A 27,822-nucleotide genomic window follows, 5' to 3' on the forward strand; every position below is an offset into this window, starting at 1 on the left:
CGGTTCGTATCACGATTTTTTATTTTAGATTTGAAAAAAAAAATCATGTTTTCGGTGCTGATGCGGTGTGACGCGTTCAACATGTGGGTAGCGCTGCCAACAAAGCATCTAAAAGCTGTCACAAAGAACCGGCAAAAGTAATGATTATTAATATGTCATATATAGCTAGACATTTTAATTGTTTTTAATAAACAAGTGTTTTCTGTGTCTACTGCAAAGATGAAGTTGACGATGCGACGCGATCTTCTCAGAACGCGCCAGAGAGAAATGCACATTTCATAAGGAGAAAGCAGTCTGTTTTCCTTCGTTTTGAATTGTTCTGTTTAAAAGTAGACATTTCAAGCTTTCTATATATTTCTCAGGTCTATGAGGCAAGTAGCATACCTTACGCTGAGTTTCGGTTCATTCATGAGACAAGAGTCCAGTTCACTCGCCCGCGCCTCCGTGTCATGATTATCTATTTTCTACTATATTTAGACTACTTCTTATTTATTAAATCCAGATGAAACATTGATTAAAATTAAGATAAAATTAATAAAAAAAACGAAATTCACTTTAAAGAAATGCTTTGTGCTTTCTGTTTGAGGTCTCTGTGCAATTTTTAAAGTCGCTTCAGAGCAGTCATGTCCGTAATGGAGAACTGTCACGCCCGTAACTTTTTTTTTTTTTTTCACATAAATGCAAACACGAAAAATAAAATGAAAATAATATAAAATTTAATTTTCTGTGGAGGCCGATCTTTATTCATCCGGTGGGTATATATATTTTGGTTTGCACAGTGTAATTTATAGAATTACTAAAAAATATTTTGCCACCTAAAAGTTAAAGTTTTTTTGTGTCACGTCACATGTGTATTTCCATCATATTAAATATAAAACGCATGTGTAGACTGATATTTTTCTAACGTCTTGACTCCTTTCAGACGTTTCAAATAAATGCATTTTCTGATAATTTTTATTTTAAGTTTTGACTGCAAATGTCACATCCATTCACTGGAATCGCCCAATTTTAACGAATTTATCCTCAACTAGTTTTTGTGGTGTAGGTCTATGTATTTTATGTTAACTTAAATAATAGCCTACTAATAGTGATTTAAAGATGTGGTAGCGCTGCGAAGATCGCGAGTCGTCATGTCAACTTCATCTGTCTAGCCAACACTGACATAAAAAATAACTGTTTTATTTAGTAAACAATTAAAATGTCTCCTGCTATATTGAACATATTTGCCTGTTCCTTACAAAACACTGACAGTGGGTTTTTGTTTTTTTTTTGAGCAGCTGCGGACAAATTATTTCGACACACACACACACACACACACACACACACACAATATTGATAAACAGGATTTTTTGTTGCTTTTTTAATACAATAAAAAATTAATTTAATTTATTGTTTAATAAAATTATAAGCCTATTATTATTAATAAAATTTAGTTTATTAACAGCAACATAAGCTGTAAAGATGAAGTTGACGATCGCCATCTCCGTAGTAGTGAACACGCCTATAGAGAGAAATGCACATCATTACATAACCAGAGAGTAGCCTATTTCTTTTCGTTTTAAATTGTTAAAAAGACATTTCAAGCTTTCTTAAGATATATTTCATGTAGGCTATGTGAGGCATATGCTGAGTTTCGTTAAGATGAGATGCGCTCCTGTTTACGAGCAGTACAAGTGACCACGCGGGCGCCTCTACGATTGTGTTGTCTGCTATATTTGGTATTTGGCAATTGGTTGATAAAAAAAAATATATTAAAATTAAGATACAATTTATACAAAACGAAATTCACTTTAAAAAATCGTTTTCTGCAAAACAAAACTTAATTAAGTGGTCAAAATCATGTCTGACCCGCTCCATGTCTCTCGATATTGCGTATACTCGTGTGTGCGGTTCACTTTTCATAATCAACATAGATGAAAAAATAACATTATTATATTTTAACAAAAATGAAACTAAATGAGCTTATTTAATGGTAACAACACAGTAGGCCTACAGACTCTGTATTTGTACAAATTGCTGCACATTCATTTTATTCTGAATTTTGCACACACAAGTTGAAAGGCATTTGTTTGTGCATGCATGTAAAACATATCTGCAACATTTATCAAGTTCACTGATAATTATGCGTGCATTTATTAATTATTATCTTAATGAATAATGTAGCAAGGACGAAGCATGTAAACTGTTTGTTTAGAATTTGGATCGATCATCGCAAATAGATCCGAATGAAGAAACGTAGGCTACAAAACCATAGGCCATAGAAAATGGGTGGGCCCGGACCTAAATGCCCACCCGGGCCCAATGGTAGCGCCCCGGCTGGTGGTAGCCCTACATCTTACACATCGTGGAAACAAATGGAAACTAAAATATGCAGTATCGCCCTACAGCGCACATTCTATCAGCAGTTCTGGCGCCTCAGTCCCAATACTGTTAAACTCGACGTACATCACATGTTAATGCAGCGGTAGAGTTACACTCACAGGACACTGTGCACTTAACAAAAGTTCATTATTTGCTCGTGCTTTAAAGCTTTGCCGGGTAAACATTTCATTGGCGTTCTGTTCTGACATGATGCACTTTTTCTAAGAGCGAACTGAAGGGCGCGCGCACTGTCAAACAGCGCCAAACTGGATTTTTGTTGGGTCAGACCCATCTGATATCGAAGGGGGGCTGATAACGCGAGATCAACATGGAGCTAAATGGAAAAAAATAGCACCAAACAAGCCACTTTGAAATGTTGCTGTTTTAATGAATATAAAAGTTGGGTGACCCTCCCCCTAGACTAAAAAAAGTTGGATGACCCTCCCCTCAACAAAGAATAAAAAGACATGACCCTCCCCTATTTTCCTCCGGTGGCCCCTTCCATAAATACCGAACGGTCCCTTAGTTACCAAATGTTTTGACAATCACAATACACTTACACCAAAAATTATCCACAGACTGAGTTTATACAAAGCATATGTTACATCCTGCTTAAATGTCCCTGCTTGTCTGGACAGAAAGTTCAAAATATCTTATTTTCATGAGCATACAAATGTTCTTATTTATTGTTCTATTTATTTGTACTATTGAGACAATAACAAGTTTGCAGTAATGCAAGGATGTCATTATTTAATTTTGTAAAAAATATTATTTTAATTCGAAAACACTATGCATTTAGTTGTTGCTAGTTTGAGTTGAGAAATACACATTTCAGCATTATCACGAATCTGTGTGCAATTTCCTTGAGAACCAAGCAAGTTGACTCATGAAACCATTTGTTTATTAAATCGCAATCACATAGCACAATATTGACCTCAATAAACGCAATATGATATTTTCCTCAAATCGTGGAGCCCTAGTTGGCAGGATGACCAGGTGGACTACCGGTCTAGTATACACATGGCCCTGTATCTCCACATCAGCTGACCTGATATGACCATCCGGGCTTGGGTGGGTCTTGATGACTTGTCCCACAGGCCATAAACTACAAGGTACACATACATTCCCCAAGGGTTTTGATTCAGGATTGCCTCTACTTCCAGCAAGACTGTCATTAAGGCTTTCACTGTGAACTGTGAACCCAAAACTGTGTACAACAGATTTAACAGATATCACGATTTAACAGATATCACCTCTATCTCCCAAACTCCATCAAAGTGGGGGGCCAATGGGGGATTAAAGTGGAAGTGGATCCTCTGGCGGGAAAGCTGATGCAGTAGGTAAAGATCCAATGGAGCATAAGCTTCCCGTAACTCTCCATGAGTTTCACCCCCATGGATGTTTGTACCTCAATCCGACCATAACTCTGCTGGTGTCCCTCCCCTTGCAATAAATCTTCTAAGAGCTATGAGGAATGAGTCGGTAGTCATGCTAGAGAATAGGTCTAAATGCACCGCTCTCGTGGTCAGACAATACCCCACCACTTCTCTGTGCATCTTCCCATTTTGACCAGAAGGGTTCCAAAACAGTCCACTCCACAGTAATAGAAGGCAGGCTTGCAGAGCCAAAGGTGTGCAGAAGGTAGATTCAACAATCCCATTTAAGGGCTTGGCATTCTTGGCAGTCTTGGCAGTCATACTGAAACAGCCGGACAGCTTTCGGTCTCGTAGGATCCAATAGTATCTTCTTATTTCTGCAAACAACTGTTCTGATCCAGAAGGATGTAATTGGTGGTCATAATAATGAATGATCAGAGGAGTGACGGGATGATTAGGATCCAGGACCAGAGGATGTATAACACATGCAACTGTCCTTAAACGACCTCCTACCTATATCAGACCACTGGACGGATCCATTTCAGGGGGTAGGGTAACTAGTCAACTTCCGGACCTGACCAACTTTTCAGTCCCTAACCGTTTGAGGTCATCATCGGGGTTGTCTGCAGAGATTACATAATGCCAGGAACACTTATCCGTCAGCTCCTGGATCTCAGGAGACTCGGTAGTGACAGGACTCTGAATTCAAACATTGTAGGACCATGGTAGAGTCTGTCCACAGAGAAATAGCCTTGATACATAGTCAACTCTGTTTCAAGTAACTTAGCCAACTGTGCTGCGACTAGACTCCTGCAATGTTCCAGTCTTGGAATGGATGTGAGGTCATGTAGGAGTGACACGGGAGCGTACTATAATGAGGGACAGGTAGGTCCGATCATCCTGGTCGGTAGTCCAGGGTAAGCCACCGCTCCATATTCCTGCTCAGATGTATCCAAGAAGATATGTACCTCATGGATAGCTCCCATGAGTTCCTCTTCTCATGCATTCCAGGACCGGAGGAGCTCAGGTAGCAGGTTGGGGTTGACCCAACCTCTCTTCTTGTTCCACAGTTGCTTAATGATGACATTTGCTCTAGTCATATAAGGTAGAAGCTATCCCAGAGGGAAGTACTGAGTACCTTGGACCTTACATATATATGTAAAAGTAGGAGTCTCATATATCACAGGGCGGTGTTTGTATGACAAGGTGTCCATCCGCCAGTTCTAGCTCAGACCCAGTGTTAGATAGATTTTATTTTAGATAGATAAACTTTATTAATCCCCAAGGGGAAATTAATACTAGACTCTGGGACATCTAACTTCTCCTTCATCAACCATAGTTCCACACTTGCAGCTCGGGCTTTGGTTGGTAGGTGATTCAGCACACCAGGATCATTTCAGGCCCACTGGCGAATTTCAAATCTAGCTCTAGAAAGGGTATTCCTTATCCTATCAATCAAGCATCAGCAGTAGGTACGCTCTGCAGGCAGTTATCAAAATAAAAACATCTCTCCACCGAAAGCCGAACAGCCTTATCTGTCAGGGAGTGTTGCCGTACATGTCGTCGTAGTGCATAGGTAGCACAGCAGGGACTGGAGGTTGTGCCGAAGAGTAATACATGCCACTTGAGAATCTTGGGGGCCTCATCCATTTTCAGGTCCCACCAAAGGAAACAAAGTAGAGGATGGTCCTCAGGTAGAAGACAGACCTGGTGGAACATGAAGAGGATAAGGATGCCCAACAGAGAAGCCCCAAGGGGGGGCCTTGGCAAGAGGAACTGGTTGAAGCTTTGACCTTGGTACTGATGGGAGCAGTAAAAGACGATGCAGAACTTTCCATTGTGACTAACAATTTGGTGAGGGATGTACTAGCATTCACGCAGATCAGGTAGAGTGTCAGTCACTTCCCGAACAGCTCCTATATCAATGCGTTTCCTCATTTCCTCTTTATTGACCTCAGCATTTACAGGGTCCTTCAGGAGACGCCTCTCCACACTGTGAAGGGTAAGTAGGACTTACTCCTTAGGTGAATTCAACAAAGGCATGTCCTTTTGCCACAGTAGGGGCATTGCCAACCGATTGATTCCCTCCATTTCCAAGGTGAGAGTCTGACTTAGTGTGTGACCTCTTAGACATCAGCTCGGCATCATAGTTGTGGCACCAGGTTTCGTAACCGAGCCAGTTCGAAAGGTCAACCAGATTAAGGGTTGTGCTAGGTTGGCGGAACATGTGACGATGAAACTCAGTCTGCTGCTCAGGAGGAAGGTTACTCAGAAGGTGCGTGACCTGGGACCCACAACTCAGCTCCTGTTTACCTCATGTCCCAGGGTTCTCAGTAGGCCCACTAGTGACTTCACCTGGAGAGCGAACCACAAAGGCATAGATATCACCTTGCTTGATGTCAGGACTCTCAGGGACAATAGCGATCCTCCTTAAGGCTAGCTTATGCGGTTGGCCAAATTTCTCATGTTAGTACAGCCATTGTATCAGTGAATGGGGCAGGTGAGTTCAAATAAGCATCCGTTATCATTCTAGCCTCCTCAAGCTTAAGGCGATCCACTAAGATCTGGTATTTGAAAAGTTAAGTCCTATCTGGGGGAGCAGGTGTTTTCTGGTCAACGTCAGGATCAGGCCATGGCAGTGGGGGAAGCTCAGTTTCCATCCTCCGCAAAGGGTGTGGATTCATACGGCCTCACATGGGGACTGGATAACTGCGATGCCAGTGGTTGTGCTGGTCAGAGATTCTTGCCTCTGGCTTGACTGAGGTTGGCTTGAGCCACTTGAACTAATTCTCTGACTTTTGCACAGACTCCCAACTCAACTCCCACAAGTCTGCCTGGAAAGCTTGATGGGTCTGCGTTAGTTGAGCATGCTCACGGCACAGATGCTGTAGCTCACTGTTGCCTGTAGAGGTAGTGAAACCAGTTGCCTGAGTCGAGGAGAAGGATGGCTGATGGAATTCGAGGAGAAGGATGGCTGGAATTCGGTAAACTGTGGAGGCTTGTAACTCGAGGACATGATCTGTGAGTCATCAGAACAGACTATTATACCATTATACTCAGCGACAGGTCTGCCTTGAGCATATTGTACCCTGATATTGCTATAGGTAAGCTGGAGGACGAGAATGGTGCTTGGGGAGAGCTGCTCCTGTAATCTCTTCATCAGAGTCCATTATGTCAGAAGGGAATACTCAATCCGGAACGAACGACTAATTCTGTTGGAGAGACTTTTAGACTGTTAGGTTCTGATTAGGTAATTAATGAGTAAACCACCTGGGTGCTGGTCAGAGCACAAATAATGAGGAGACAGATAATCAGCTTAACACTGTGTATTGGAGGCTGAGGAATGGTCCACAGATGTATATTCAAAGATGTACATAGTCTGAAAAATAATAAGTACAATAAAGATAATGAATTAACTAAATGTATATAAACAAAAATAAGCATTCATTGTTACAGAATACAATAGAAGTATCCCCAATTCACATAAGTGAGGTTTCTATACACAAATACATAGTTTAATAAACAAAAATAAGGTATTTCACAGAATAATACATTGATAAGTTGACATTTCTCAAATACAGTGATCATTTGTTGATAGAATTGTGGCGTAAAGGAGCAGCATTCAACCAAACATAATGTTAATCACTTGATCGGTATTTTAACCAAATACAGATTAAATTGTCATGAAACCCTAATCTTTATTTTCAAAGATTTGAACAAAGTTGTGTGTGTTGAACATCATAGAAGACAATACCATCCATTCGTTTTAATTGTTGGAAAAAAACTAGTTAATTTTAGCCTTTTTTGTGCTATGTTCATCTTCCGGGTTTAAATTCGTCTTTCTTGTCAACATCACAGGATGTGACGTTTTCTTGTACATCGACCATCGACTCATTGACACCTCATAATTATTCATGACAGCATGCGTTGATTTCCTATGCCAGTGACAGGTGCTTCAAACTGTGAGATTGCATACAGTAAGTGAGAGATGCATGAATGAGTCAAAAATGAGTGTTTGTTTTTGCTTTGGAAGAGGTTCTGCTTTGCATAAGTTCTCTTCAATAGATCCTGTGTCTCCGACACAAACATGATTTACCCACACTGTGAGTGTAACCGGTCTTTACTGCCCTTTAACCGATCAAATGGCTTATAAAAAAATAAGCCTCAAAGTTATTAGTGCACGTTCATATATGTTTTCGATGCATCGAATGCTTCGATGCAGTTCTTATGTGAACGGCTGTGCATGTATTTGTGCATTAAATTATAGCTGTCACAGGATATGTATGTATTTGTGTAATTTATGATAAACTTATAAAACCATGTATAATATATGGATATTGTGTTGCGTGTGATGGTGAATTGCAGCAGGCATTTGTGGGAAGCTTAGATGCTTTTAATTCAATGAAAGCAAAATGACATGAATCAGAAGCCAATGCTGTGTTGTCCGTATCCCCTCTTCCCTCTCCACTCCGCAGTTTATACCACTGCCATTTTTGTAGAATTTTTCAAAACTGTGGTGGGAGCTTACCATAGACAGTAAAAGAAATGGACACAGCGACCCCATTGGATTCAACGGAGACAAAGTGAAGCCAATTAGAAACTCTTACTTCCTGGGGGTCGAGCGTACTGCGCAGACTCAAACTAAGCTTGACGACGTAGATGTGACGTGAACAACCCGTCTGTCTTCTAGTAGCTGTGCCAAGATCAATCTGAATCATTCCCTTCCGAATCTTGCAGAGACGGTGAGTGTGAGTAGGAGCTGTCCATGAGCTAGAAGCAGGAGAAACTTTTAGTAGGTGTTTTGATTAATTACTTTGTCATTTTGCCTCCACGTCCTCCCGATTGCCCGCGAGCTTCTCCTCCTGTCCATACGGTAATTTTCTACTGTGCGACAGAGAGTCGTGTGGCTATGACGCAATCGTTAGCCTATTTTTACAAAAATTGCTTCTACGGGGCCATAACGTAAGCTACAAGGTAATGGAGCATTTTATACATTGTCGTGTTTCTTTAGAAATAAATAATGGACAAATGGAGTCTTTAAACGCCTCAGATGTGAAGTTATTCGCTGTCAAAGTGACGCCAAAATGAATGGGAGTCAATGGGATGCTAACAGCAGGTGGGGGTCCGCTAGCCAATGGCGGCGCCCGGGGGTACCTTCAAAATAATAGAAATCCATGCCCCCCTGGAGCTTACTGGTGCTACCTGCAACCCTGGGATATGACGGTTAACATCACAGCATTAAGAACCAGTAAAATTGATCTGTATCTTAATAAAGAAAGAATAATCACACGTTAAACAATACAACAGATCTAAATAACACAGAACAATCACTTCATCGTTCAGAACACTGTAAACCCAAATATAATGCTAATTTCTTACCTTGAGATCGATGACTAACACTTAGATGTTACTCCTGAAGCAATCACCACAAACAAACTGGAATTAATAAGCTTTCAGTTGGCGGCTCGAAAAGATCGCAGTGACACATTATATGACGGCAGCTCAACTAACTATGCTGCTCGCTACCGGAATATTACGACGACTATGGTTTCAAAATAAAAGTCCCTCTTGAAGGAGTTTTTACATTATGAACGATTTTAGAAATAGTTATTTATTCTCATAATAAATGAACTCATTCACCTGTAGTGTTAACCCCATCAAATATTCATGCACACACACACACACACACACACACACACACACACACAATGTTGGGTTTCTATTAGAGGTGGGCATAGATTAATTTTTTTAATCTAGATTAATCTAGATTAATTTTGAAATTAATCTAGATTAATCTAGATTAAAATGGCTCATTTGAATTCTGCCGAAGGCATTCATAATATGTGTGCTACCCAAATAATGACTATAAAAGTAAGTCTTTGAGAACGGGTTTCTCAAGCCAGGTGGCGCATTAGACCAGGGGCTCATCTCCTGTTTCCAAAATGCATCACAAACTGCTTGAGAAAGCTGTTCTACTCACTGTAAAAGGTTACTACTGTACTGTTACCGTCCGTAGGCAACATTAGGTAGGCCTATGTTATGATCAACTAGGCCTACTATAGGCTATCAATTAGGGATGGGCGATATGGCCTAAAATCTATATTGTGATATAGATTGCAGCCTCTTGCGACAACGAATTATGTTGTATACTTACAGTTTTGCACAATATATGTTCTCAAAACTACATACACCCTTTAAAAAAATACATTTAGCAGTTGTTTAGCAGGGTCTGTGTAACCTGTTCTGAAATGGTTTTATTATAATATACTGTATATGTAGTTTTGAGAACATATATTGTGCAAAACTGTAAGTATACAACATAAATTTTCAGATAAATAAAATTGAAGTACACTAGCTGCAGAGACTTATAAGTACGTATTTTCCGCACTATAAGGCGCACTTAAAAGCCTTTCATTTTTTCAAAAAAACGACAGTGCGCCTTATAGTGCGGACCGCCTTATATGGACCTGGCGCCTTATGTTAATGTCTGTAAAACAACCGCTGACTTAAAACCTTGTTTATACTGTCGGCTGGCACCGGAGCGCGAGCCTCCGCTGACTGCGCGCGCAACTCGCCAAACAGACGAGGCATTTATACTTGACGCAACTGTTTTGTTTTAGACTGAACACCAGACCATACAACTGATTTAGACGCGCAAACTGGGTGCCGGTGTGATGATGAGATGTACTAATATCCGTCTGCTCGGGCAGATTCGGCTCAAGTCGTGCATCTTCTGATGCGGAGGCGCGCGCGCTGTTAAGCCGAATCTGCCCGAGCAGACGGATATTAGTTTTTTATTACCTTCGCGCTCATGCGGACGCGCCGAGTATAAACAAGGTTTTACAGCTCAGCCACTTGTTTTTTTTATATTTTTTTGCAAGTGGAAGATCTTGGTTTACATTTCGACTTTGGATGTGATCTTAGGCTTGAAAAGGTTGGTGACCACTGCATAACGCAAACCCAGTCAAACGTTTGACTGCAGTATCTTCTATTCTATGCGCCTTATAATCCGGTGCGCCCTATGAAAACAGTTATAAAATAGGCCATTCATTGAAGGTGCGCCTTATAATCCGGTGCGCCTAATAGTGCGGAAAATACGGTAGGTCTAATGTTTATTATGGCTTGGAGCTTATGAAACCCCAAATTTAAAATTAGAATATTGTCTAACTGATGTCTTTTCAGTTAAAAAGAAACACAACAACGATTCTTAAAATCGGGCGTAGACAGAAATTAGGCTATGTGTTAACGTTACACCACTAAGATATATTGGAATGGGAATAATACGTGCGCGCTGGTATTCAGTGATATAATGCTTCGTTTTGAATTTGAGGTGGTAGAGTGCGAATTAACCCACCATAATTGGGGGGTACTGCTCCTTCACTTCTTCTATGACCATCATGGTCCACTACCATATCAATCCCCACCGTGATCGCCAAGTGCAACATGTGTTGTGCAACACACATACAAGGTCTAAACATGTGACATTGACAAACTGATAATCAGTAGGCTATAGAATATCTCATTGTTATTATATATCCAAAAGAGAACTGGTTTGATCAACTCCCCAAAGTTAGAAGTTAAGTGCACTGAAATACCATTCTAATTACTAGTAAAACAAATACCTTTACAAGAAGCCTATTGCCTATTTCAGGGTTTTTCCTGGCTTAAAATGAGGCGGAGGTGGTAACATCCTAATAATGTAGGCTATTTTATTAATATAAGATAATTAAATGTTTATTTTTTTGTAGATCATCATATAGCCTAATGTGTTTCCCACATTATTTTGTTGGTGGAGCTTGGTATCTCTAGGGGGTCTCTCTAAGAAAATTTTGTACATTTTAAAGATAAATTCATTAATCTGGTGCACTTTGAGTCCCCCGAATCTGCTGTTAAAAATAAATAATCCACCCGAAAACCACCCATAATCTTTGATTTAGATATCTGCATCTGATCAGCACATTACAATTATTCAAATTCTCAGTGTTGTTAAGCATGATAATATGTTACCACATGTCACACTGAAGTAGGCTGATTTAAAATGAACATTTATTTAAAATTAAAGTTCTTCTTTTGGCAAAATTACATTTCCTTAATAGCCTAAACAAAGGCTTTACTTAAATTGTTTCATTACATCACTGTTTGAAAACACTATTAACATTCTTAAATTTGATAAATATATTCAATTAAAATAATTAGACAGGCTGTTACCAATAAAATTAAATAATTTTCATTGAAAAATTATAACTGTATTAAATTAGATTATTTTAAATATTTTTGAATATACAAATAAGGAATGTTGAAAAGAATGATAGGCTACTTTATGAAACTAGCGTTTTGTCATTCAACGTTGACACTTGCTTGAGAAGTTGAAGTCGTTCTCCATCTCTGTCAAAGAGTATAGAGTACGCCTCCGGTTCCGGCGAGTCTGCCCTTCAGGAGGTAGATCTCCCCGCCGGCCTTCGAGCACTGCCTGCCGATGAATGTCGCGACCACCGCGAACGAGCCGCACACCACAGCCGCGATCATCAGCGCGCGAGACGCCTGGATATAACCTGCGCGAGGCTTCTATATTCTTTGTCTCCGTTGCTTCTAGCGCCACAGTGGTTAAAAATGGTACGGTCCACAATAGGGGTGTCTGAAATCGCTTTACATTAAAATGTTCCTACAGTGAAAATAGGAGTTGACTTGTATTGTAACTGTAATTATATTTTTTCGCAATATCATAAAAATTATCTGACCCCCCCAAACCTGATATTTCTGTCCCTTTGGGGGGTACTAGGTCTTCATTGGGGGGTATAGTACCCCCCAGTACCCCCTGTAATTCGAACTATGGGTAGAACGGATTAGTCGTGTGTACTTACCAAACCGTTACCCCACACACTCTGTCTATAGTTTGCTGCTGTTTGTCGGACGGCTTAAATCTGAACCAAGTCCAAATAATGGATGTTGCAAAAGATGTTGATCTTTTTCACCAGCTTATACTTTCAGCCGTGTTTACTTAAGATGATGACGAATATGCGCTGCAGCCGCGGGTTTACCTCGCGGCCGCGGGTAGATTGCGTCATCATAGCTTGTGTAGTTGAGTCATCTTTATTTTTTACAGTCTATGCTTCCAACCCAACTTGGAGAATAGATTAACGGCGATAATTTTTTTATCGCGCGATAAGAGTCTCGCGTTAACGCAGCGCGTTAACGCCGATAACGGCCCACCACTAGTTTCTATGTTTTATTGGGACTTTCTGCATTTTTACATTTTCAAAAAACATAATTTAGTATGATTTATAAGGTGTTTTCCTCATAGGGACCAAGAAATTTCTATATTTTGTCCCCACAATGTAGGATTTACCAGGACCCCTCCACCCCACACACTCTCATGAGTCATGTACTGACATTTAAACACTGACTTTAAGTCATGTTGCTGCTGACATTCCAGTGCAATTAGCACCTCTGAGCAAATGCACTCTCAACATATTCATCTAATATTCAGTCATCACATACACTCCCTAAACCTCACATCCTCACTTCTTCAACAAACAGTGTCATATACAATTTTGTACAAATCAACTTCCCTATTTATTTCGGCATAATCCAGTACTTTACAATATATGTATATTTAAATATATGTTAATATAGGCTTGTCTGTATTTTCAAATGTTCCATATTTGTGTTGATCAATCAGTAACATTTATATTTATATTCCATTAAATGTCAATTGCAGTATTGACATGATGCCATGATTCATTGTACTGTGCATCCCAGTTTCATCAATGCAACCCATTCAGAAAGAATATTGGGAAAAAAAATCTATTTATTTATTTTTCACACAGCATTGTGATAGAGTGGTTACATATTTTCTGTGATCAATTGCAGTTGATCTTGTTATGCAATTAACTAATATTAAAACTGGTAATCCCCAATAAATGCACTGACATAATTTTTTTAATTAAATTTTGTCCCTCTGGCAGTGTCCTCAAATGTGCACTGTTTTACCCTATCTGATAATGTGCTAATATGCACCTTTTAGACATACTGTAAATAGGTACTGCATCCGTGACAAACAGTTTTAGCCCTAAAGGAGCAAATTTAACATATTTTTTTCTGACAGTGTATAGAACCAGGATAAAGGGTGTATGTTTTAAATAATATTTTTTAAATGGAATCTTTTTAAACAAGTACTATCAAGGCCAGTATTGCTGGTATCAATACCAATACTAATACTTGTTCTTATAATTCTATTCATTTTTTTATTTCTTAGGATACAATTAGTAATTATAACCATTCAACTTTTTTTGCAATTCAACATTATATTTGAAAGCCAAAATGTAATTATCTTTTCTAAACTTTAATTAATCTGTGTTCACAGAACTCGAGGAATCGCGGCAGAAGTGTCCTCCTTGTTGGTACAAATTTGCCAACAGCTTCCTGATCTGGGACTGCTGTCCAACCTGGCTGAAAGTGAAGGAGATTGTGAACATGATTGTGATGGATCCGTTTGTTGACCTGGCCATAACCATCTGCATTGTTCTCAACACCCTCTTCATGGCGATGGAGCACTACCCCATGACAGATGGATTCAACCATGTGCTGTCAGTTGGGAACCTGGTAAGATCTGAATGCAAGATTCTCATTACTGCAATACAATATTTGTAATTATCCTGTATTTTATTTAAAAGCAGCACACAAATACACTATTGGTAGTAATTTTACCACTAAGTTGAAGCAAACTCTTATGCTGCTCTAAAATCTTAAACCGCTTTTCCAACATTGGCCCGAACGGTTCTAACAACGGTAAGGAACGGTTTAATATTTTTCCACTAGAGCTTGGTTCAGCACGGCTCGATTACATACTGTTTTCGGCCCGGAATTCTGTGATCGGCACAGAATGGAACGGTTAAGCAACAAGAACAGTTTGACCCGCTGGTGGAAAAGTGCCTTTAGTTGTTGAGGTTGTTTAGTTATCTCAGTTCTGCTGATTTTTTCCTGTTGGGCTCTGTGCAGGTATTCACAGGAATCTTCACAGCAGAGATGTGTCTGAAGTTAATTGCTCTGGACCCATATTACTACTTCCAAGCAGGCTGGAATATATTTGACGGCATCATTGTGAGCCTGAGTCTCATGGAACTGGGCCTTGCCAATGTGGAGGGACTTTCTGTGTTGCGCTCATTTAGATTGGTGAGCAAATCTCACTTCTTGCCTTCCTATAGAGGTCTCTGATTTGTATACTGTGGGGTTCAAAGGTTTAAGAACACTAGTGAAAATGGTTCTATTTGTCATAAACATATAAATTTAACTGAAATTCACAACAGTAGCACTTGAGCTGCATGAATGCCATGCTTGTGGACTCCACTGTAAAGTATGTCTGATACCATTGAGAAACCCAAATTTCTCCTTTCATTTAATACTCCATAAATACAGGGTTATGGCTTGATCACAAAACATCACTTTTTTAACATTCCCTTTCTCATTCTCCTTCTTGCCCTTAGTTAAGGGTCTTTAAGCTGGCAAAGTCTTGGCCCACCCTGAACATGCTGATAAAGATTATTGGTAACTCAGTTGGTGCTTTGGGAAATCTAACCCTCGTCCTGGCCATCATTGTCTTCATATTCGCTGTGGTGGGAATGCAGCTGTTCGGAAAGAGCTACCGTGAGTGCGTCTGCAAGATCTCGGTGGACTGCGAGTTGCCGCGGTGGCACATGGACGATTTCTTCCACTCCTTCCTCATTGTATTCCGGGTGCTTTGTGGCGAATGGATCGAAACCATGTGGGACTGCATGGAAGTGGCTGGACAGTCAATGTGTCTCATCGTCTTCATGATGGTCATGGTCATTGGAAATCTGGTGGTAAGACCAATCATGCCACAAGGAGACACCTGGAAGATGGGCTTTCCCTATAACTTCCTTCTTCTATTGTGTCTTCCTTTCTATTCGTCTCATGTAAATTTACTTTGCAGTTTTACGTATCCCGCATTGGTGGCTGTGATTTTGGCAAGTAGGACATGCTCCTGGATCAACATCTTTGTTAATCCTGCAACAACATTCATATGAACTAATCAGATTTTAAGTTTAGAGTATGGGCAAGGCTTAAGGCTTTGAGTTCAGCAATGTCCTGTCTATCAGATTTTAGGTATGTAATGGTTAAGGTTTAGGGTTAGGACAATATTCTACAGAAAGTTGATCCAGGAACACTGCTTTTCTACAGCTTCAGTCATTTGTTAATATTCAAAAATTAAAATGTAGTACACCTCAATTCAAATTTATCTTAAGCATTCTATTTTGATTTTCAAGAAATACAGAAAAACTGTAAAATACAATATTTACCAGGTCAATAATACTTGGTTAGCCCCGTTATCGGACACTTACGGAACAAATTAATCATTGGTCATTTTTAGTACACATGAATATGGTGTTCGAAAAAAGCATTGGTAAGCAAAAATATTTACTTTTGCATGATGCTACATGCATGCTGATTGGTGTCTGCATTCAGCCCAAGACCACTGTTGAAGCATGAATTAAAGTCAGCAAAGCATCTTTTTAAAGGGTTAGTTCACCCAAAAATGAACATTCTGTCAGTAATTACTCACCCTCATGTTGTTCCAACCCTGTAAGACCTTCGTTAATCTTCGGGACACAAATTAAGATATTTTTTATTAAATCTGAGTGCTGTCTCACTCCTCCATAGGCTTCTAAGACGCTATAACTTGCTGGCCCAGAAAAGTTATTAAAGACATCGTTAATATAGTCCAAGTGACTACAGTGGCTCAATCTTAAGTTTATAAAGCGACGAGAATACTTTTTGTGCGCAAAAACAAACAAAAATAACGACTTTATTCCACTTTTAATTTCCTTCTCTCTGGGCCTCGGGTTGGTCTGAAGTAGCTTCATTATTCATAGGTGTGGTTTGGGCGTAACGTGAAATAAACCAATCAGAGAGTCATCTCACATTCCCTTTAAGAGCAGACGCTCTTTTTCCATGGCGGATTGCTATTGTAACGGCGGATTTGCCAGGCGCGCACCAGGAGCGGTTCACAGCCAAGGAGAGCAACGCTCTCGTCACGGCCGTAAAAGAGAGAGAAGTTACATTGAAATGGAGAAACCCACCCAAATTAACTTCGGTTAAACAGGCGTATGATAATTTGGGTAAATGTGTAAGCTAGATGTATGCTTTTATAATAAATTGTCTGTCTATCTATCTATCTATCTATCTATCTATCTATAATGTATGATTTGAAAATTGAAAACTGCTGCTTCTGTGTAGATGAGAGAATCAAAGTGTATGCGCGTTGTGCACACGCTACATTGATTATGGCCAAGCATGCGCCCTTAAAATAGCATATGAACAACGCACCACTGACTTTAAACTATTTTTTCCTGGTTAGTGGCGCAATTGTTTTCTAAACCTACAAAATAGCATAAAGGAACGTTTGCACCGGAACACGCCTCCTCTTTGCGCTGAACCGCCCTGGGGAGCGTAAGTGTATTTCCTAACTTACCGATGTGCGTCTCTGGAGGGAAAAGTCCGCTTTGCGCGGGTGCAAAATAGGAATGATACATGCGTCGGTGTACAAAGTCAATTGCGCTGGGTGCAAGATAGGGCCCATAGTGTCTTAGAAGCCTATGGAGGAGTGAGACAGCACTCAGATTTAATAAAAAAATTCTTAATTTGTGTTCCGAAGATGAACGAAGGTCTTATGGGGTTGGAACAACATGAGGGTGAGTAATTACTGACAGAATTTTCATTTTTGGGTGAACTAACCCTTTAACTGTTCAGTTGAATAAAAACCGAACTGAATACGATCCTGTTATATCTCATTAACATTTCACATTTTAACAAAGAAAAAATTAAGCCTATTTTAGGACCAACACATTTGTTTTGCATTTTCATGACATTTAAGGATATTTTCCTTTCCTCATTCTCATGTTTTTTTTTTTTTATTCCCATTATTCTTAGTGATTCTATTGTATTACTATAATAAACTATTTTTTCTAATGTGTCATATTGGATAAAAGCATATATTACTAATTTTACATTAAAACAGTAAAACATTATTTTCATCTTATCACCATTAAGAGAATGAGTCCTAAAATAATATTTTCATTATTTTTTCTTTTTCTTTTTTGAGGTAAAAGTTTAGGGTCAGTAATGTTTTTCTATTGCTCAACAAGTCTGCATTTATTTGATCAAACATGGTAAAAACAGTAATATTGTAAAAATATTATTACAATTTAAAATAACTGTTTTCTGCTTTTAGTATAATTTATTCCTGTTATTGCAAAGCTAAAATTTCAGCATCATTACTCCAGTCTTCAGTGCCACATGATTCTTCAGAAATCATTCTAATACGCTGAGTTGGTGCTCAAATAACATTATTATTATTACCAATGTTGAAAACAGAAAGTATGTACGGTCACTTATGATCAATTTAATGCATTCTTGCTGAAGTATCAATTTCAAAACATATGTTTCTTAAGAGATTTCAAGAGATTCACCCGTACATGTCGTGATCATTTCTGAGTAAAATTCATCTTATCAATGCTTGACCTTGCTGATTGTGAGAGTGTGTGTGCTGTTGTGTGGCAGGTGCTGAACCTGTTCCTGGCCTTGCTCCTGAGCTCTTTCAGTGCCGATAATCTCGCGGCCACGGATGACGACAACGAAATGAACAACCTGCAGATCGCTGTGGGCAGAATACATAAAGGCATCGCACTTATCAAGTCAACTTTGCGCCAGTTCCTCCAAAGCCTCTGTCTGGCCGGCTCTAAACCACGTGCACTAGATGAAGAGAAACCCCTTGATGACCTCCACAGCGACGGCAAGGAAAACTGCTTGTCTAATCACGCTCCGGTGGCAGTCGACCTCACTAAAGACTATCTGAGGGAGGTTTGCGTTTCCCCTGGTAACGGGGTGGAAGGTCACGTAAAGTATGGAATTGAGGAAGGCGACTACATGTCGTTCATACACAATCCCAGCCTTACTGTTACAGTACCGATTGCGGTGGGAGAGTCGGACTTTGAAAATCTGAACACGGAAGATTTCAGTAGCGACTCGTCTGACGTCGAGGGCAGTAAAGAGGTAAGCCGGATTTCATTGACTAAGCAGAAATTTCAATTTTAATATGCATGAAACACAATTCTGAGTTTTTGTTTAGGTGTCGGAGAGATTTGCTATGTAACGTAATGTAAAAAAGTCATTTTAATGGTTTATTTTTTATTGATTTAGGTTTGTTTGTAATTCATCAAGAGTCAATGTCTCTTTCCCTGTAGGGAACAAACAGTTGTGTTGAGTCATATTGCCATTGCATCATTCTCTGCTCAGAGCTACAGCCCATTACACGTGTGTGTGTGTGTGTGTGTGTGTGTGTGTGTGTGTGTGTGTGTGTATGTGTGTATTTATTGTGCCATGGTCTTCAGGGTAGTTTGTCCCTGTTCATCTGCAGCTAGTTAAGACAAACCTCTGGGCATTGTAGCAGGTAGACTTACTGAGTATACTCATTATATCAGTACACGTTCTCATAAACACGCACTGTCTGGCACACACACAACCTCACACACACTCTAATGTGTATTATTTACGACCAACTGAGCAGGAATGGCATCATGCATCCCAGACTATGAATGAGGCTGTTGAGGAAATTGCTAAATTCAGCATCCTTGCCCAGGGTGAAATTGAGTATGCTTAACTGTCTGTATGTTGTGTGTGTGTGTGTGTGTGTGTGTGTGTGTGTGTGTGTGTGTGTCTGTTATTGTCTGTCTGTATGCGTGTTTGTATTCCAACACATTTCCATGCTTTTCCAGCAGTACTGTCACTGTGCTTAAACTTTTCTCTCTCCCCTCTTCTAATTTGATCTATTTCTATATCTAATTTAAGTGGTTCAGTGTTGAAGTTGCAGACGTTATTATCCATGTTATGTGAAGTGTGTATCTCCTCTCTGTGTGTGACCTGTTATTGCAGCGTTATGACAGACGAACCCCAGGTTTTCTCTGAGAGAGCCCTGTAAGAGACTCACCTTCCTCCTCACCCACACTAACCATGGAGACTGCCTTTGTCATCTAAATCAGACCAAACTATCGTCTCTCTCTCTCATTTTATCTCTCTTTTTGGATCGGATTGCCCTTTTGTTTTATGTTTCTCAATGCCTGTGCCCTCCCCTCCCTCTTAAACAACCCTATTTTGCACCGAAGAGAGACAGCTGTCAGCCTTTTTGTTTTGGTTTGTTGTTTTCTACATGACTTTGTGTTTCTGTTGTAGCACTGGGCTTCTTTTGCAGTACCTTCAGTCATATGGAATGAGCAAGATCATCATTTTACATCAATAGCCCATTGAACATCTTTCTGTTACATTAGCTTGTATGTTTTGTTTTTTTGTACAAGCTATAAGTGAGCATTCAGAGCTAAATTACCTGAAAACAGGAAGTGGTTGAGTGTGCACGTGAGTGTGTGTGTGTGAGGAGAGGTGAGCCTTGAAAAACATGAAACTTTAATTATTACTGTCTATGCAGAATTAGTCAATCTCTGAATGATCCATATTAGAATGAGGAAAGCTAGTTCATCCAGCTACAAGCTTAGTAAATAGAGTTTTATGATAAACAACTGTTTTTAAAGTGCACTTATCTTAACTGGCATATAAATATTCATATTAGACGGCAGATTTTGATATTGTTATTTGCAAATATTATTGTCATATATTGCACTGTAAACTGCTGCAATTGTGGGAATCTGTCTTCATAGCAGTTGAAGGCATTTCTCAATCTGCTGAGGTGTGTAATTGCTAACTGCATTTATGTCATTTGTTGTTGCATACACAGTACAATGAGGAGGGTTCTACTGTGTTGGAACCAAGCCAATGGTTAATTTAGAAAGATATTTGATGATAACTTCTTGACTTTACGGCTTCTGTTCCTCGTGCCTCCTTATATTTGTCTGTCAGTGAGATAGATCTATTCTTAATCGGATTTGAAGACATGAACTGGAAGTTAAGGAGTACCAGAGAGTAACAGGGGATTAGGTACCAAATCAGAATGTTTCACCCCTTAGACTTTAATACATCAATTAGACTTGCTTTAGATCCAACATCAAAAAATATGTCAGATTAATGAGAGGCTTAATTAAAGCTTAGAGATTCTACAGTGAATACATTCAGTCTGGGTCAGGGCAGCTTGTTCAGGTTTGCTCAGCCTCTTATATTCCTACTGTGATTAAAATGTTAGAGACATTCTGGAAGATTCTGAAATTGCACACAGCATGCTTACATCATTCCCCCGCGCCGCATTAGCTGGGTGCCACGGCAACCAGCGCTCCAGCTCAGTTTTAGACAGCATCCTCCTCTATGTATTTTTTAGCCTCCCTCTGTTTCTCTGAGTGACTGTTTTATCAATCCAGCGGCTGCAAAACCGTCAGAATGGTCAATATCTTTATGACCCACAATTCTGTTAGGTAAAGAAGTACACTGTGGTCAAGAATAATGTATCAAATAATGAGTCTGCACCCACCACTTTAGGTGTACAATAACATCAGACAATGTAATCTTAAGTCATCAAACTTATTTATGGGAAAAGCTGTTGTGTTATTTTTCTGCAAAATAACATTGTCTTTCACCACTTTTTTTAAACCTATGAACCCCTTGAGCGTCTTAAGGGTGAATATTGTTAGATAATTACGTCATCCCGTAAAAATCGATACGTAATTTTGTTTTCCTACCAACAGAATTCTTGTTGTTCCCATGTTAGGTGCCAGTTAAAGTCGTTTTCTCCAATCAAAGCTAATGAAATGCTGTCTCAGACTTAGCATGTGGCTCTGGTGTTAGTTAACGCTAATGCGGCTCCCCTCCTCTTCAAACTGACTGGCGGACCGAAGCTTGACCACTGCTTAACGGAATGGACTTCCAGCCTGTGTTTTCATGTCAATCAAGGGATTGCACTCAATGGGGTGGGGTCATGTGATAATCTGAATCATGCCCAACCAAATGTATTGGGATTATCCAATAGAAACCATTTGTTTTTTGAAGGGGTGGGGAAAGGTAAGGGGTTGACATTTGCACTGGACATGAAAATACTCAAAGCACTCAACATTTGATGACAAGATCACAAGCTTGGATGAGAAAAAAATGCACCTTGAGAAACAAAAAAACATGCATGAGGAAGGAATGAAGGCACATCAAATGTACCCACAGCTGACTGTGAGATTATAAGGTGAAGCCAGAGACGTTTGTCTTCATGCCTGGCTGCTAATTAGAAAATCAATTCTCTGAAACAAATCAATCTCTAAATCCACAGGCTTGTAGGTACTTTTGAATGATATGAAACTGCATGGGACTGAGAATAATTGCAAAAGTTATCTGGACTAGGTGGTGTGCTTCAGCCAAGCCTAATTTTGTGCGTGTGTGTCTGTTTGCTTTCTTGTGTCTAATTGTGTGGCTGCATGGATGCCTGTGTAGAAGCTGCCTGTTGATGCGGTTCTCAGTTCCTCAGAGGGGAGCACAGTGGATATCCGACCCCCTGGAGAGGGGGCGGAGTCTGTCGAGTTGGAGCCGGAAGAGTCCCTGGACCCAGAGGCCTGCTTTACAGAAGGTGTGTGTGTGTGTGCGGTTCAGGTATTCCCTACATTCTGGGGACTTTTTCTGGGAAAGTAATACCAGAAATCTTTGATCTTGTAAGGACATTTTTTGGTCCCAATGAGGAAAATGGCTCAATCATACTAAATTATGTTAACTTTTTTTTGTGTGTGTGTGTGTGTCTGTGTAAAAAAGCGGAAAGAATGTTTTCTGTAAGATTTGTGTTTAGGGGTAGGGTTAGGGGGATATAAATCACTTTGGAAAGTCCCCATAAAACATGGAAACCCAACATATCCAGCTTGTTTGACTGTAAAGAAATATTTTCTCTTTTTAAACTCAACATGAAATCAAAAAGGACCTAAATACCTTATTAATACACACATTCTAGATTTTTTTTCTGGATGATTTACTAGTGTGTTATTTCAAACATGAAAACATGCTCCGCCTTTGAAACAATTTTCTTTTTTGGCTGATGATGGGCTGTACTGGCTTTTGGTTAATGTTAACCTATAACCATCATTGGTTAATGTTAATAATTAGTCTAAAAGCTATTTAGGCATTATTTTAGGCCATTTTTGTTGCTAATACAGCCTTTCTAAATCATTGCCCATAGTTAACGCACTAAAGTAATGCCATTTTCACTTTTATTGTCCTGTTTCTCTGTGAAATACAGTGTTACAAAATGAGTTGTGAATAAAGCATTGACCTTTGAGCATAGATTGGAAAACCAGATGTATTTGCTTTTCTTATGAAAAAGATTTAAAGGCACTACGGTATGCAAGTACTAATATAATCAAACACTCAACCTTCCTCTCTAGTCCATTCATTGTAACAATGATGAAAAAATGGCTCATTTAGAAAAATGATGAGTACATTTGCATACACTACCTTTCAAATGTTCGTAGTCAGCAAGAAATGAATACTTTTATTCAGCATAGATGCAATAAATGAATCCAAAGTGACCGTAAAGACTTTTAAATGGTTACAAAAATGTTGTTTTAAATAAACAGTTCTTTTGAACTTTCTATTTATCAAAGTTTGAAAAAAAAATACATTATGGTTTCCACAAAAATATTAAGCAGCACAACTGTGTTCAACAATAGTAATGTTAAGAAATATTTCTTGAGCACCAAATCAGCGTATTAGAATGACTTCTGAAGGATCATGTGACACCGAAGACTAGAGAAATGATGCTGAAAATTCAGCTTTGCCATTAGCCGACCCCAGACTTCTGAACAATAGTGTTTGACCACCAGTGTCCTCACACAGGCCCGTCGCGACAAGGCAGGCAAACCAAGCAATTGCTTGGGGCCCCGAGCTGGCCTGGGGCCCCAAGACAACGACTGGTTAAGAATAAAATGCAACGACAAACTGTGTGAGCGCCCCTTTGATAGTCAATGCAAGTGCAATGACACTGTTATCGGGATCCCCCTCAAGGGGCCCCCCCTCAGTAGTCGCTGACAGCAGCCAGCCAACCACGCGATCTCTGCTGCCGGCAAAATACAAAAATCTCCTCGGCAGTCATCATGAAGCGGAATTATGCTTCAGGAAGCCAGAAAAGAATGAAGAGAAAGGAAGAGGAGGATAAGAAAAAACAAGATAGTGGTAAGTAGGGGTGTAACGATACACGTATTCGTGTTGAACCGTTCGGTACGAGGCTTTCGGTTCGGTTTTCGGTACGCATTTTCAAACTGAACGGTTCGTTGGATCATTTTTCCTGCCGACCAAAATTTCGTTATTTCAAATGTAGGCGGGTCGCGCGTGGCAAGCGCGCTCATAATGTAGAGACGCCGGCGCGACCACAACATTGCCCAACATCAAATGTGCAAACGTAATGCAAGCGGAACGAAACTGGGCTACTCGTTATTGTGTGGTTGACGGACCGTTGTTTATCAGTTTGGACCAGTGCAGCGCGAGCCGATCGTGATCATGCGACACTGTTACTACACAGCGCTAATAAGAGATCCAGTAAAGAAAGCATTTGAATTCGCCACAGAAGTAATAACATCGCTGCGAGATCTAGTGAGAAACATTCACATAGTTTGGCAGGAATAGTAGGCTATAATGCCTTCAAGTAACATTACGTCGGTTTTATTTTGACATTATGAATACAATGCCCTCAAATGTTAATCTTAACTAAAATAAACATTTGTTTATAACTACTACAATATTACATTTAATTTTTTCCAAGGAGCTGTTTTGTTTTATATGCTCCTAAGAAGAGTCAATTATAGCTCCAGAAAAGTAAAAAGAAATCATATTTTATGATGCTAGTTTTAATTAAAAAAAGAAGAAAAATAAATAAATCAAGGAAATTGGCATTTCTTTCTTTTTGCTGTATCGAAAACATACCAAACCGTGTGTATTATATTGAACCGAACCGTGAATTTTGTTACACCCCTAGTGGTAAGTGATAAATTACACTGGATAAAATAGCTCCACTTGTCTTGTACAAATTGTGTAATTTTACAGCAGGTAGGCTAGAAAAAATATGTTTATGTTAGCTACCTGCCTGACGGCAAATGCTGCTTGTAACAAACAGTTAGTGCAACTTTTTTTCGAACGGACGGAATTATAATATGTTTTTTTATTGGGGGGGGCCTCCATGTCCATTTTGCTTGGGGCCCCCAAATTCCTTCAAACGGCCCTGGTATCACATTTACAGTATTCAATACAGTAACAAACCAGCTTGTTTAAGGGCTAGAGAAAATGTTGTAGCCATGGATCTTTGACTAACATTACAGTGGGATTTCAGGGGGAAATACTTTAAAAAGTACAATTTGGCCCCTTTATGTCATACTGTATATAGTACCAAAGCAAGACTTCTAGCATTGACTTTGAGAGTTTTGGGAGAGTGGACTGTTTATACTGAGCTCAATTGTTACGCTGTCCACTCACATTAAGTGACTTTTCTCTGTATCTTTTGCTCAGGCTGTGTGATGAGGTTTCAGTGCTGTCAGGTCGATGTGGAGAAGACAAACTGGAAGAATTGGTGGAATCTCAGGAAAACCTGCTTCATCATTGTAGAGCACAACTGGTTTGAGTCCTTTATCATCTTCATGATTTTACTCAGCAGTGGAGCATTGGTGAGAACCATCACACACTATATACTCACCCACTCACAATCATCCCAATCTTTTTTATTACAAACATTTAACAAGTACATTTGTTGCTGTGAATGTGTGTTCAGGCTTTTGAGGACATTTACATTGAGCAGCGTAAGACGATAAAGACGGTGTTGGAATATGCGGATAAAGTCTTCACATACGTCTTTATTTTGGAGATGCTTCTGAAGTGGGTTGCTTATGGCTTCGTCAAATACTTCACCAATGCCTGGTGCTGGCTTGACTTCCTGATTGTTGATGTATGTATGAATCTACTGCTTTGCAGCTGTTCAGTATGTGTGTGTAAGTGGATAGTGTGTGTTCTCTGGATCTGAACACATGCCTACATGTGTTCACTACATGATTGGAAGAATGTGTTTGTTTTACAGGTGTCGTTGGTGAGTTTGGTTGCAAATGCTCTTGGTTACTCTGAACTAAGTGCCATTAAGTCCCTGAGAACACTGCGTGCTCTTAGACCTTTGAGAGCATTGTCACGCTTCGAGGGAATGAGGGTAAGACACTCACACATCATGTATGCCTTGATTTAACCAAGTAGGACATGTTCCTGGATGCCTAACCTTATTTCTAACCAATGCTTAACATTACAGAGTAATGACTAGGTGGTAAGAATTAGTGATGTAACGATTCACATTACAGTTACACTTATGGTTAAAATTCAGTATGTTCTGTACTTGGTACATTGCTATTAGAAGTGCACAGATTAGGTCATTTGAGGCTAATATGATAACATTTTAGTCAGAAATTAAGATTTAATTTGTTGTTACATTGGTTTATAGTTAAATTTAACTACTTTTACCAGATTAACATGTGTTGGCATGTGGTCTTCTTAAGTACTGTGAATTCAGACATACTTCTTTTGTCACATACTGCTTTTCACCTACTATATAGTAGGGAAGTATGCGATTTTGGACGCAGCCCACGTGTGCTGTTCACGTCCTGAAAAGTGAAGCCAAATCATTTTGATCCACCCGTTTTCCTCTTTATATGTGGATGAAAGACTAAAATAAATCTGTTCATCATATAAAGCGATCAGGTCTCTTCAGAAAATGTGGACTAAACCACACAATTCGTATGAATTAGTTTTAAGATCTCTTTATGAAGTTTTTGAAGTGTCAAAGTGGTAGTTGTGTAGCTGTCTATGGAGGGACAGAAAGCTCTCAGATTTCTTAAAAAAGATCTTCATTTGTGTTCCGAAGATTAACAAAAGTCTTACAGATTTGAAACGACCCTAAACCCTAAAATCTGATTGGATCATCGCAGTGTTTTCCCAGGACCAGTGAAAATGTTGATCCTGGAACATGTCCTACTTGAGAAAAGCATGTTAAGCAGCATGCTCTCATACAAAAATACTGATACATTTTTAAGTGTTGTTGGGAAGATGTGACCCTCTTGCATGCTGTTGGTGAATATTAGGAGGACATCCTATTGACATGAATAAGTGAATATTGTATGTTGACTGTAGTATTTCTCTTTAGTGTGCATGCCTCTCTGCATGTGCTGTGGTGAGAGCTCTCTGATCTATTCTGATGATTCTGTGGTGGTTGTTGTGTTGTTTGTGACTTGACCTTACATTTCTTTCTCTGTTATGTGTCTCTTTTCATTTGCAGTAAACAAATGTTGTGACGTCATCGTGTCTCCACAAGGTTTTTTTTCTGTTTTCGTTTTTTGTTTTTTCCACATTTTGGTAGCTCAAAGTGTTTTGTGATGCACCCTCTGCAAGATGTTTATATGTTAAAAAGTTATGTTCTATGAACAAAATTGCAGTTGGTGTTGCAGTTGCAGTTGGAAGTTGGTGTTAGATATGAATAAAACAGATTGAATCAGAAATCAAACTGACAAATACTACCTACTACAAATGCTCATTATTAGCTTAATGTAGAATAAAATAGACTTAGCTTTGCTATTCTTTGCTAAACCCTGTTAACCCTCTAAATCTCAACTTGTCATTTCCCAGAATTGTATCTTAATCTATGGAAAGGATTAAGTTTTTATTAGCACATAAGCCATCCACTATAGAAGTTTAGGACGTTCATTGTAGTTTCCGCAGCTCTTGTATCCTTAGCAAGAGTTTCTTAGTGTGACATGAATTTATGTTAAGGTATGAGTATGTGACATGATTTTTTTCTTCTAGGTTGTAGTGAATGCCCTGCTGGGAGCCATACCTTCCATCATGAATGTGCTGCTGGTGTGTTTGATCTTCTGGCTGATCTTCAGCATCATGGGGGTGAACCTTTTCGCTGGGAAATACTACCATTGCATTAATACCACCAACGAAGAAATGATTCCCATCAGTGTGGTCAATAACAGGTCCGAATGCCTTGCCCTGATTAAAAACAATGATACGGCACGCTGGAAAAATGTGAAAATTAATTTCGATAACGTGGGAGCCGGATACCTGGCGCTACTGCAAGTGG

General features: G+C 39.5%; 1 protein-coding gene across 5 annotated transcripts in view; it reads left to right on the top strand.

The window, feature by feature from the left end:
- scn1lab (sodium channel, voltage-gated, type I like, alpha b) overlaps nt 1-27,822 on the top strand; it is a gene marked incomplete at both ends in the record, with an annotated part of 52,154 nt that overhangs the window by 18,529 nt on the left and 5,803 nt on the right. For all 5 annotated transcript variants that reach the window (XM_081380435.1, XM_081380439.1, XM_081380436.1 and 2 more), the window contains 9 exons: nt 14,101-14,339; nt 14,736-14,909; nt 15,221-15,577; nt 18,315-18,806; nt 22,167-22,299; nt 25,215-25,369; nt 25,474-25,647; nt 25,777-25,899; nt 27,540-27,821. In XM_081380435.1, coding sequence (XP_081236561.1) covers nt 14,101-14,339; nt 14,736-14,909; nt 15,221-15,577; nt 18,315-18,806; nt 22,167-22,299; nt 25,215-25,369; nt 25,474-25,647; nt 25,777-25,899; nt 27,540-27,821 — 2,129 coding nt within the window. The remainder of the gene's footprint in view (nt 1-14,100; nt 14,340-14,735; nt 14,910-15,220; nt 15,578-18,314; nt 18,807-22,166; nt 22,300-25,214; nt 25,370-25,473; nt 25,648-25,776; nt 25,900-27,539; nt 27,822) is intronic.

Source organism: Scardinius erythrophthalmus, assembly GCF_964197995.2.
Source record: "Scardinius erythrophthalmus genome assembly, chromosome: 12".
Lineage (NCBI taxonomy): Eukaryota > Metazoa > Chordata > Actinopteri > Cypriniformes > Leuciscidae > Scardinius > Scardinius erythrophthalmus.